The following is a 12,301-nucleotide window of genomic DNA, read 5'->3' as shown; positions in this document are numbered from 1 at the left end:
CTCAAAAATATGCATTTTTGCCTATGTGTCCAGACTTTAGGAACACCCTGTACAACCGGCTATAATACACTCCTCCCTTACACAAGATCAGATGATATTGGACAGTCCTTAGAGACACAGATGTCTTCATAGATACATTTCTCCCTTTGCCCACACAGGTTCCACATATACTTGTCACATGAGTCCATTACACATGACTTCACCCTGTTACAGATACACTCATTATACCCTCGAACATATACACCATTATAAACACTTTATAAAGTTGTAGGCACACCCAAAACATCCATGCCAATGGTTAAACTCAAGTAGCCCAATATCTCTAGAGGTGGGGAAGTTGAGGAAGGGGCTGTCTATCTTTACTACTGAGACCTTCCTCCCCCTTCCTCCCCTTTCACTCTGGTCCCAGCTGCTCTGCTTTTATTAGAGACTTCTTTATTTGGTGTCCGAAGAGAACAGTGGGGGTGGAGTGTGTTTATATGTGTGTTTATGTATGTAGCTGATGAGGCGGATGGGGGCAGCTTGGGATGGAGCGCAGATGGGGCAAAAGGGACCCGCCTTAGGGTGAAAGAACAAGGACTTTTTGCTTTATGTTTGGAGACAAGGGCAGTTAGGCTACACAGTACTGGGAGAGGAAAAGACTGGAATGGGAAGGGGTACCATGGGAACTGGATTGCAAGCTTCACCTTTCGGGAATCTTTTGTACGATCACCAGATTTAGAATGGACCTTGGAAGTTATCTAGCCCAACTCTTTTATTGTTGCCAATGAGAAAAACAGTCCCAGAGAAATTAAATAACTCCCTTAAGTTACTGCTCAGTAAGAAGCTGTGCCAGAATTTGAACTTAGGTCTACTGAATGGAAATCTTCTGAGTTTTCCTACTGCTTCATGCTAAGAATCCACCAGCACTGTCTTAATAGTGGCTCCTGAGAAGCAACAGAACTTTAGAGATCAGGTATCACCAGACTAATCTAAGCCTTCTTTACTCCAAGGGAATTTATATCCAGTACTTGGGGTGGAGATGAGGAGGAAGGAAAAGTGTCTACTAAGACATTTTCTATCAGGGTCTATTTCCCAGTCTGAAGGCTTAAGGGAGAGCAGGCTTGTTTTGACCTTGTTTAGGAAGAAGGAGGCATACCTGGGAAATGAAGCCCTGGGGATTAGGATTAGCCTCAGATATCTTGTGTCAAACTAAGGCACTTAGCTTATTGAGAGAAATCTCTATTGGACAACTATCTTTCAAATGGCTATTTAATATAACTAACAAATTATTTTTTCTAATAGACTTGATCACCAAATACAATAAACGATTCCGTTTATTTTCTTTGACAGAACTGACCACCAAATTGAAGAAATTGTCAAGGTTGACAAACAGGAGAAGGTTTTCTAAACTCTGTGCTGAATGCTGTGCCTTGGAAGAAGAATTAAAAACGGGCTAAGGATAAGATTGATAGAGAGATCTCAAGGTCCTGGTGTACCACAAGCTAAATGACTACAATTGGTGTTTACAAAGGAAAAAGGCCCACAGGATAATAAGTGCATACATTTGTAGACTTTCTAGAGTAGGAAAGGTGAACCTCTTTTTCCAGGTATTCCCATTTTCTCAACCTTTGACAACTTTTGTAAGCTTACCAGCTGGCAAAGGGGCTAGGGACTGATCATGCGTCTTGCCTATGTAAACAATGGGGAGGGGGAATTATATCTAGGATGTTGGAGGTATCCAATGGTCAAATAATAATTAAATGCCTACTATGTGTCGGGCACTGTACTAAGTGCTCCAGATTCAATTGATAAAAAGATAGTCCCTGCCCTCAAGGAGTTTACAATCTAACAGGGCAGGGGGGACAGCACACAAAATAGTATGAGGTTTTTCCAGAGAGAAGATGATTGGGGAGTGAAGTGTGGGGCAAAGGAGTGATGTGAAGAACTAAAAGAATGAAATAATGTGAAATAGTCTTCATCTCTAGGAAAGACAGAAGGTTGTATAAGACCTGTGGTTAGACATTCAGGGTCATTCCCTTATTACATAGCAACAGAAGGCATGAGATAGTTGAGGGTGAGGATTCCACTACTCTATAGTTTTGGAATTGAAAAAACTCCAAAGGAATGACTAATGGACCCTATGCTCAGAATAGGAAAGCTTATCTATAGAAAGAGGAATTGCATGGCCAGCATGATGATGAAGGATTATGTATGGTTCAAATCTCTCTGGCCCCTTCCTTACCAGCACTCAAAGACACAAAGTGACCAGCTATTAGCAGAAACATAAGTAGGTTGGAAAAGGACAGAAAGGGGATCAAAGAGGGTCAAAGCCATGTTAGAAAAGATTCCTGCAACTCCCAGAAGAGGCAGGAATAGTTGAATTGTGGGGCAATGAAGACCACAGACCATTCTCCCCTTGACTAGCATCCATGACACAAATTTTCATCTTTCTTGTCACAGGCAGCTTCTAAACTACAATAATTTTTAGTATATACCTCCTATTGTCTGAAAATCAGGGAAGTATTTTACTCACGAAAAAGTTTTCTGTAGAGATAAAGTACTCGGGCTAGCCCACAGAGTAGCTGTCAATGAAAAGTACTGGCCAGAAATTTGTTGGAGAGTAGTGAACCAATGCATTGTGAGAGGGAGGATGGAGATGGGAGGAAAGAGAAGAAATAAAAAGGAGAGAGACTCCTCCCTCTTCCTTGCTTTTGGGCAGCTAGAGGCAAAATTCCTAAATATGTCAAGATTGTTTTTGGCCTCCACCCATCTCTCTCTTTGCTCTCCTCTCCTATCCCCAGGTGACCTCTCCCACGACCCCCCCTCCCATACGTAGGTCCCCAATGCCTAAACTTCCCACTAGTAAAACCCTAGAGTCCAAGGGTGGGGAACTTTTGGCCTTGAGGCTGCATATGGCCCTCTGGGTCTTCAAATGTAGCCCTTTGACTGAATCCAAACTTCAAAGAACTAACCCCCTTAATAAAAAGATTTGTTCTGTGAAGTTTGGATTCAGTCAAAGGGCCACACTTGAGGAGCTAGAGGGCCACACGTGGCCTCAAGGATGCAGGTTCCCCACCCCTGCCCTAGACCTTCCCCTCACCCCATCAAAGGTCTATAAACACAAAAAATTAACAAATAGTCAACCAATCCTTCAGCCCCACTCTCTCAGGAAAGTCAATCTTAGCTACTGCTAGAAAGAAAGGCTCTGACAGTATGGATAACGGAAAGCACTCCGGAGGAGAGGGTCAGGGGACCTGGCTCTGAGTTCCGGCTCTGCAGATAGCTGTATAATCTTAGGTAAATCACTTGATTTCTATGAACCTCCTTTATCTGTAAAATGAGGGCGTTAATAGGGCACGGACTACATTTTTCAGATATGGTTAGTACATATATATGTGTATATATACACATATATGCTTAATTATTTTTCTTTGTCACAAGGGATGGTTAAAGCTGGAGGCGGATAAGAAATGACTATCATATAAAGGTGAGACATCAGTAAAATGTATTTTAAAATAAAATTAAATAAAACGAAGGGGTTGAACTAGATGATCTCTAAGGCCAGCTCTAGCAATCTATGAATCTGTAATTAAACTAATCCACACTAAGGTGTGGGTGAGTGTTGTTACTCAAAGGCATCTGCATTTTGAGAGGAGATTGTAAACCCAAAGGAAGCGATGATTGGTGGGACTTTAGCAAGGTTATGCGATGAAGGAAAAACTTTTGAGGTAGGGCTGTCTCGATATTTTGGGCAAGGGCCATCACATCCAACCTGAGAGTCGGTTGTGCATCTCTCATTAATTGTCCTTTTCCTACCTTCTTCCTAATCCCACTTCTGAATCCAGAGATTCCATCAAAACTATAAATATTGTCAACCGTTACCCTCTCAACTTTCCCGGAGCTAGGGACGTGAGGGAAGGCATTACAAATAATAATAAATTTTGAAGTGGACGTCGCCGGTATTTTCCTGGAATTACCCAGAGTAGCCAGATCTCCATACACTAAGAGCCGAAAACCAAAAAAATTTTTTTTAATCATCGCCAATTGAAGCTTCGAAGAAAATCTCCAAGTTAATTGATAGGTGTTGCCGTCAACCTTGGATAGAAGCCCCTTCCCTCTTTCCCTGAGACTCCCGACATATGGGGGACCCTGAGGGTCCAGAGCCCAAGGAACTCAGGGTTTCTGACTTGGGAGCTGGGAGAGTGAAGGAGAGGCCCTGTTTGCCAGCGTCTGGCTATTCTCTTTACCACCTCTTCTTCCTGTGTCTATGTCCCATTAGTTTCTCTTTCTAGATCGCTTCCTATGACTTTCCTCTTTCTCTTTCTACTGCCCTCTTTTCAGTTGTTCTCTCCCCCCCTTTTTTTCTTCTATTTCTCGCTCTCTCAGTCTCTCCCTCCGCCCTCCTCCAGTCCCTCTCTTTCTCTCTCCCTCCCTCTCCCTCATTCTCTCCCCCTCTCCTCCTCGCTGTCATTCATCCCGCTCCTCTCCGCTCTCAGCCAATGGAGAGACGGGGCCTAAAACTGCGAAGCTACATCTCACCCAGGCCTTTTCGCCCAGTGATTGATGTCCCAGAGTCAACAGCGAGCGAGAATCCGGAGGAGGAGAGGAACAGGCGGCGTCCCCCCTCCCCCCGGCTACTTCAACGAATCCTTCCGCACTTCGCCTCCAAGTCTTCCCCAGCACCCGGAGCGAACCCGAAGCTGGTGCCGGCTGCTCCCGCCTCCGCAGCCACGCTGCGCCCCGCGCCCCACTGCGCGGCTCCTGCGCCCGGGCCCGCCCAGCCCAGCCCTGCGCCGCCAGCCCAGAGGAGCTCAGCCCCCCCGGCGGCTCTTCGGTGCCTGTGTCGCCGGGCCCCCAGCGGGGCCGGGGCCCGGGCTCGCCGGGGGACATGGAACACCTGGCCCCGCACCACCTCCACCCGGGCCACGCCGAGCCCATCAGTTTCGGCATTGATCAGATCCTCAACAGCCCGGACCAAGGCAGCTGCATGGTGTCCGCCTCGCGTCTGCAGGACGCAGACTACGGGCTCGGCTGCATAGTCAGCAGTGCCTACAACACCATGACCGGGAGTTATGGGGGAGCCGGCGGCGGCAGCGGTGGCGGCGGGGCTGGCCCGGGCCCGGGGCCAGGGGCGGGGGCCGGAGCAGGCGGCGGCGGCGGTGGCGCGGGGGGCTACGGAGGCGGCGGCGGCAGTGCCTGCAGTATGGCCTCACTGGCCGGCTCCTACAATATGAACATGTCCATGGGCACCGGGGGCGGCGGGAGCGGTGGCTCTCTCAGCTCCGCCGGGGTGATTCGGGTGCCTGCCCACAGGCCTCTGGCTGGAGCCGTTCCTCACCACCAGCCCCTCGCCACCGGCATGCCCACTGTACCCTCCGTACCCAGCGTCAACAACCTCACAGGACTCACTTTCCCCTGGATGGAGAGTAACCGGCGATACACAAAGGACAGGTTCACAGGTGAGCCCAGACTCGTGTCCTCCGCCTCTCTCCCCTACCCTCTGTTCGGATTCCTGCTCTACTCTGCGCCTCCCGATCTATCCCGGGTCAGCTTCTCTCCCCCATCCCGGCCCGCGATTCCCTTTCCGCTTTCTTTGCTCCTAGTCTCGGCCCAGGCCAGGCGGCCCCTTCCCTAGCCAATGTCCCACTTCCTCTCTTCGATCTCTGCACCCCAGTCCTGCTCTGGTCCTGCTCCGCCTCGCCTCCTCCGGTTCCTGGCTTGCTCAACCCCAGCCAGGCGATACAGAAGCGGAGAGCATAAGGGTCTAGATCTGCGGGATCGTTTTCCCTGGGCAGAGAAGGAGGCAGTAGACTCTAGGGGCTTGGATAGGGGACGGGAGGCAGGGGGACGCTGGAAAGAAGGCACTTTGTACTCAGTGGATTTGTTCTCCCGCCCCCCCCCCCTTGCTCTCTCAGGGCAAAAGGTGGGCAAATGTAGACCTTTGCACTAACCTTAGAACAAAACAACAAAGTGAAACGAACCCCAGGTGAGAGGAGCTCCGAGCTTACTCCCACGCTGCCTCAGAGCAGAGCCCACCCGAGCTGGAGGACTCGAGACATGTGGGGTGGGGGTAACCACCTCTGGGAAGTCCCCTGGCCGAAAATCTGGGGGAGGGGCAGACAGGGCTCGGATTCTGTCTGCTTGGGTATAAGGCACCCCCCCACCCCCACCCCCACTCTCGGCCTTGTTTTATTTTTGGTCTCAGTCCGGGCTTGCCTCCACTCCTCCCCGACCCCCTGCTCAATGAATAATGCACCGACCCTGACCGGGCCATCGATCCAGCAGCCCTGAGTGCGACTCCGGGGACGATTATATAGGCTCATTTCTTTCTCCTTCTTTCCTCTCTTCTCTCCTCTTATATCTTCCCCCACCCCCACTTTCAGGGCTGCTCTCCTCCCCAAGGCCCCTGACCTAACCTCCCCACAACACACACACGAGCACACACGTACACACAAAGCCCCCTGTTCATTTTCCAACCTGAATTCTGAGCCATAGTCCGGATGCTGCGGGGCCCTGGAGGGGGAGGAAACCAGTCCCCGCTTGCAATGAAGGTTCCAAAACAGGATTGGGGCCAGGCAGGAGCAGGAGCTGGGAATCCAAGGATTAGCCTCTCAGGCAGAAGTGTCCCCTGTAATTCTAGGAAATGAAGGACTCTGATCCCCAAATAACATACGGGAAAGGGGAAGTGGCTGCTCCCCAATTCCAAAGAGTGGATGCCTGCCCCCCTAGAACTGGGAGCTCCATCAGGTAGACTCAGTTTCTCACTCTTCTCTGAGAGCTGGAGGTTCAGCTTGGGGGTCTGAGTTACCCATTTACTCCTCCTGCAGATCCACTAAAAGGTGAAAGGAGACCTCTGGAAATTCTCAGAGTTCTGAGAAGTCATAGTGGCATAATGTCCCTGACTCTGGAGAGGGTATAGAGGCTAGGACTGAGCAGCCTAGCCAATCTGGAATTTACATGATCAAGGCCTTAAAAGGAAGGCTCTAGATCTCCCAGAAAAGGGCCCAGGTAGGTTGAGAACTCCCAGAATCAGAACAGTGCTTCCTCCTTTCCCTTCTCCAGAACCTTGCAAGGTTGATCCCTACCACACCAGACTTCCCTCTCCAGTAAGGCCCCAAGGCCCAAGCATGCCCAGCTAGGCCCAGGTAGGCATTACCCTGCCAGCCTCCCCAGGAATACCCCTTGAAAGGATTTTGCTCTCAGAGAATATGAGTGTCTAAATGGATGAGTATATGGAGAAAGAATGCGTATGTGAGCATGTATATACCTATATTGTGAGAATTATGTGTGCAGGTTTATGTATGATGTAGATTTGAATTGATTCACATATTTGTATCTGTGTGTGGGTGTGATTACATGTATGAAGTATGTTGTGTGAGAATATGCTTATGTGTGCCAAGTATATCTGAACCTATAAAATCTTTGCCCTGCTTGTCTGACCATGAGTCCCCCTCATGGTCAGCAAATACTGGCATTTGCTAGGGGGTCTTATCCTACTCTAGTGTTCAGCTCGGAAGGATACTGGAGTGATGGGACTGCTTCAGCTCCCCCTCTCCCCCCACTCCCATTGAAAGAGAACACTGACACAGACGAGGGGCTTGGATACCTGTAGAAAGTGACGGGAGGCTGGGGCCAAGGTCTTAGTGGTGGCAAGGGAGATTGAGGAAAGGTTTCCAGGCAGATCTGAGACAATTTCAGACAGGAAGCTTTGTTTCCAGCCCTGAGCTTAGCTTCCCACTGCTCCCTGTTCTCCGGGCCTGCTCGCTCCTCAGCTCCGGGTCACTAGGGCTCGGCTGCGGTGTGTGCCTTTGCCGTGGACGCCTCCTGACGCTGTGCCGCTTGCTTCTGCCGTCTGTCTGTCTCCCGCTCCAGTGGCCCTCTCACCCTTCACTGTAACACGCCGTATAGGTCACCCCTACCAGAACCGGACGCCCCCGAAGAAGAAGAAACCGCGCACATCCTTCACACGCCTTCAGATCTGCGAGCTGGAGAAGCGCTTTCATCGCCAAAAGTACCTGGCGTCGGCCGAGCGCGCGGCCCTGGCCAAGGCGCTCAAAATGACCGACGCACAGGTCAAAACCTGGTTCCAGAATCGGAGAACGAAATGGAGGTGAGTCTGCAGGAAACTGGGAACTCCATAAGGGCGGGTGAGAAGCCTGGTTGGCTAAAGCTGGTTCTCCTAAGCTGTCTCTGACTGTTCAGTTCACCCTTTTTCCCTCCAACTCCCAACCCCGAGATGCGAAGGCCGTATGTGCGCCGTGTTGAGGCTTAGGGAAGTCATTTCGGATCTAACTGGTGGCTCAACACCTGGCTATCCTGACTCACTTCCAGCAGCCAGGAATGACCCACTTTGTGTTGATCTGGACAAGATCCTGTGTAAACAACTGATTGGTCTCTTGCCTATCACCGCTTCCCCCTCCCCAAATCTCTGTATTCTTGAACTCGGAAAAGCGTGTTAGGTCATTTGGGTGAAGTTTACGTCCACTATGATGTCCACTTTTGAACCAAACATGACTGTGTATGGGCCTGTTCAGTATACCTCTGTGTGTGTGTGTGTGTGTGTGTGTGTGTGTGTGTGTGTGTGTGTGTTTGGGGAAGATGGTGACGTGGAGTTTGAATGTCTCTGGGGAAGCTTCTTTGGGAAATCCAACCTGGAGGTGGATAGCAAATATCTCAGAATCAATCCACCTAACACGTGGCAATCTGACTCCTCCGTAGCCTCCTCTCCTCCGGGCTCCGGGTTGAGTGGAAGTGTGAATGAAAGAGATGGCCTGGGGATTCCGCGATTAGAATGGGAAAGTAAAACTCTGCGACCTTCTTCTACTGCTTCTGGAGCCAGGTCCCTCAGATAGGAGTCTAAGCAACCTCGGTCACCCTGGAGTCTTCCAGGAGCTGCAAAGGGTAGCCAGGCTTCCCGTGGAGGTTCTGACAAGTACCGAGAGACTGAACCGATAGCCTAAGAGGGGTATTAGTTTGATAAGGGAGTGAAGGTCAGAAAGAAGAAAACAGTAAGGTTTGGGGGTGAGGGGGCTCTGTGACTATAGCTCCACAGAGGAATCGCACTCTGGTGAAGGCGTTCCATATTCCCATGTTAATATTCCCGTGTGTTCGCTAAAGGAACTGTCTTCTCTTGAGCTTCCCGACCCGACCAAGGCCCATCATCTAAAACTCCCGCCAAACAACCCAGTCTCAGGAGAAAGCTTCACTCGATGGCTTAGCTAACAGAGACCATTTTCCTCAGCAAGCCCCAGCCAGCCTGAGGCACTGACCGACTCTGTTGCCCTACCCTAGAGATGGAAAATCAATCAGTCAGAATCGGGGTTGGGAATGATCAATTAAGAACAGATGGATGTGTCTAAGAGAGAACGGGAGAAAGCTGTCGAGGGAGCTGGTGAGACATTTGCTTGGTCTCCTTCTGTCACATACACGCACAAATACTTTCTACTCTCGAGTACTTACAAAGTCTGTCCATTCACAAACCCTAGCACACTCTTCCTCACACACAGGTACAGACTTGCACAGTTTCTCTCACAAACTGGATCCCTCACAGAATGACAAAATCTGTCCTCTTGTCTCTATCTCTGTGTCCTTGTCTCTCTTCTGTCTCTCTGTCTGGTGTCTCCACCTCCCACCCCCACCCCTACTCACACAAACCTACCGACACTGAACTACACTACATTACAGCACACTACACTCACTCACTAACACACACATTCTCACGCCCGTTCTTTCAGAGCCCCTGGGGATCAGCAGCTAATGTGAATGGAGTCAGAGGGAGGCGCCGAGGCCGGTCGGGCCGGCTGGGCAGAGGAAGGAATTGCAGTTTCCTCTTTTTCTGAATGAAGAAGCTGAATCTGCTTGGGATTCTGCTGTCGTGTCCACAAAGAAGACACGCAGCCCCCGTGGGGTCGACTTTTCCGCAGTCGTGCATTCCAGGCAGTAGGAGATGGGGGAGGAGGTTTCCAGGAGTCATTAGGGAGGGAAAAGGAAGGCATTTTCTGGGAAGGGGGGTTGGGAATGACAAACTAGCCAGAATGTTGGGGCTCACAAAAGCCCAACTGAAGATTTGGAGAAAGGGGGTAAAGAGAAGAGACAGAGAGGAGAGACAGAGACAGGGAAAGATGTGAATATTTAAACAGGGAGACATGAGACACAGGAAGAAAGAGAAACAGATCCTTAGGAAGGAAAAAAAACCGGAGAATTAAATTGATCTTACTCCTAATGAAGAAAAACAAAGATACCAAACTTTTTTTTTCCGTTTGGAACGAAAACCCTTAATTCCTGAGAAGAAAAAACAATCCCAGAGATATAGGAAATGAGAGAAAGAAGAAAAACCAAAAGAGGAAGAAGGAAATCTAGACAGACTGAAATGCAGAGGGGGCGGGGAAGAGAAAGGGAGAAAGGAAGATAGGAAGAAAAGAAAGAGAAAGGAAGAGAAAAGGAGAGAAAGAAATTACAAAAGGAAAGGAAGAGGAAAGCAAGCCAAGAGGGATCCTCGTTTGCTTTCTGCTTTTTAAATCGATCTGCTACAAATTGCTCCTGGAGGCTCTGGGGACTCACATTAGATCCGTTCACCTTAGAGACAGACGTTTGCGTTTGATCTCAGTTTACAGGAGGGGTGAGGGGTGGAGGAAGGTTGCATTAGATGGAATATGTGACTCATCGACTCCTCTTACTAGCTTCATGGAAACCGGACGGGCCTTACTGGGAACTCGGCACAGGGCTAAGGAGAGGGAAGAACCGGCTCGGCTCAAGGAGTCAGGGAGCTCTGGGACCCAGAGTTGGGAGTTCAAGCTTTTGGGACCCAATCCCTTTTCTCCGGGGCGCGAGACTTGCTCTGGAAGCAGTCAGTTGGGGGATGGGGTGGAAGGAGAAAAGCTAGTTTGAAACCCCAGGCTGGCTCCTTGGAAGCCTGTTATTTCTGAGTCCCTGCAGCTCTGAGACATTTACTCCCTTCGCCCCCAATAGAGCTAAATTCGTCTGTTTCTGAGGCTTTGCTAGGCCACCTGTCCGCTCTGTCCTTGTTCCCAGGAGCTTTTGAGCAATGCGGCAAAGGACTCAGGGGATCTTTGTTAGGTGGGCTTTCCAGGAAGGCCCGCATCCTGGTAGTAAGAGGACCAGACTCTCTCCAGATCTTTTTCTATATACCCAGGGCAGCCAGGGAATTAGAGTGCAGGGGGCCCTAAGGTGATTGCTAGTTTCATTTCTAGACTTTCTGGTCAGAGAGGAAGGTGGTTAAGGGCCTCTTACTGGGGGACCGAACTTCTTTTCTGCGCGTCAACTCTCGGAACGCTTCAACACAGACACGCATATACACGCACAAAATTTCAGAGGTATTTTCCAGAAATAGTCCTAGACTCCGCACTTACGCTGGCGCTTGGCCTGGCGCTGGGGCTAGAAAGGACCTAGGAAAAGCAAGGTTATTCTCCCTCCACCGCAAAGTTCCCCAGCCTTCCTTCTTAGTACCTCAGTGGCAGGGTGGGTCGGGAGACAGATACCTTTGGGACTGTGGGGAGGGTTCCCCCGGTATCCCTTTTCTAGAGCCGGGAAACTGATGTTCTTGGGAGCAGCAGTTTCCCTGCTTCAAGGTACTGGGGAGCTGAGGGCCGAGGGGGACGAGGCCACCCTGGGTCGCGGGCAGTGGCTGGCTCTGAGGCAGCTTGTCCCTGTACAGGCGGCAGACCGCGGAGGAGCGGGAAGCGGAGAGGCAGCAGGCTAACCGCATCCTCATGCAGTTGCAGCAGGAGGCCTTCCAGAAAAGCTTGGCTCAGCCACTGCAGGCCGACCCACTCTGCGTGCACAATTCATCACTCTTCGCCCTGCAGAACCTGCAGCCCTGGTCCGACGACACTGCTAAGATCACCAGCGTCACGTCAGTGGCCTCAGCCTGCGAGTGACCCCCGCTCCTGTCGGGGCCCACCCCGCTCGGTTTCGCTGTCCCCTCCCTGGCCTCTCAGGTCCTCAGCCCCTCCAGGACCCCCGCAAAAGAAGTGGGAGCCCAGACTTTGGGGTTGTGAGCGAGAGGAGCGACCTCCCCACCCTCAGTACTCGCACTGCACCCCGCATCCAGCCTCGGGAGACCGCCCGAGGTCGGGGGCTGTGCCTGGAAAGGGGTAAGGGAGGTTCCCGAGGGCTTTGCACAGAGGAAAGAGTGAGGACCCCTCCCCCTGCCCCAGCCCCTTTCACGGACCACGAGCCAGTTTTCCCTGACCCTTCCCCCCATCCTCCCACCCCAGCCCACCACCCCCAGTAACCGGACACAAAGTGAAACTCGTAGAAAGCCAGCCCGCTACCTGCCTCTGCTCTCCCGAGGTCCTGT

General features: G+C 50.9%; 1 protein-coding gene across 1 annotated transcript; it reads left to right on the top strand.

Annotated features, from left to right (window-relative positions):
- The first annotated feature begins 4,870 nt into the window (after nt 1–4,870).
- On the top strand, nt 4,871–11,879 carry TLX1 (T cell leukemia homeobox 1). Its single transcript, XM_036737074.1, has 3 exons — nt 4,871–5,441; nt 7,891–8,092; nt 11,657–11,879. The coding sequence occupies exons 1-3, from the start codon at nt 4,871–4,873 to the stop codon at nt 11,877–11,879; spliced, it is 996 nt and encodes a 331-aa protein (XP_036592969.1).
- Nucleotides 11,880–12,301: the final 422 nt, after the last annotated feature.

The sequence above is a fragment of the Trichosurus vulpecula genome, chromosome 8, assembly GCF_011100635.1.
Source record: "Trichosurus vulpecula isolate mTriVul1 chromosome 8, mTriVul1.pri, whole genome shotgun sequence".
Classification (NCBI taxonomy): Eukaryota; Metazoa; Chordata; class Mammalia; order Diprotodontia; family Phalangeridae; genus Trichosurus; species Trichosurus vulpecula.
The sequence above is the reverse complement of the archived record's forward strand: the minus strand, read 5'-3'. Positions and strand labels throughout refer to the sequence as shown.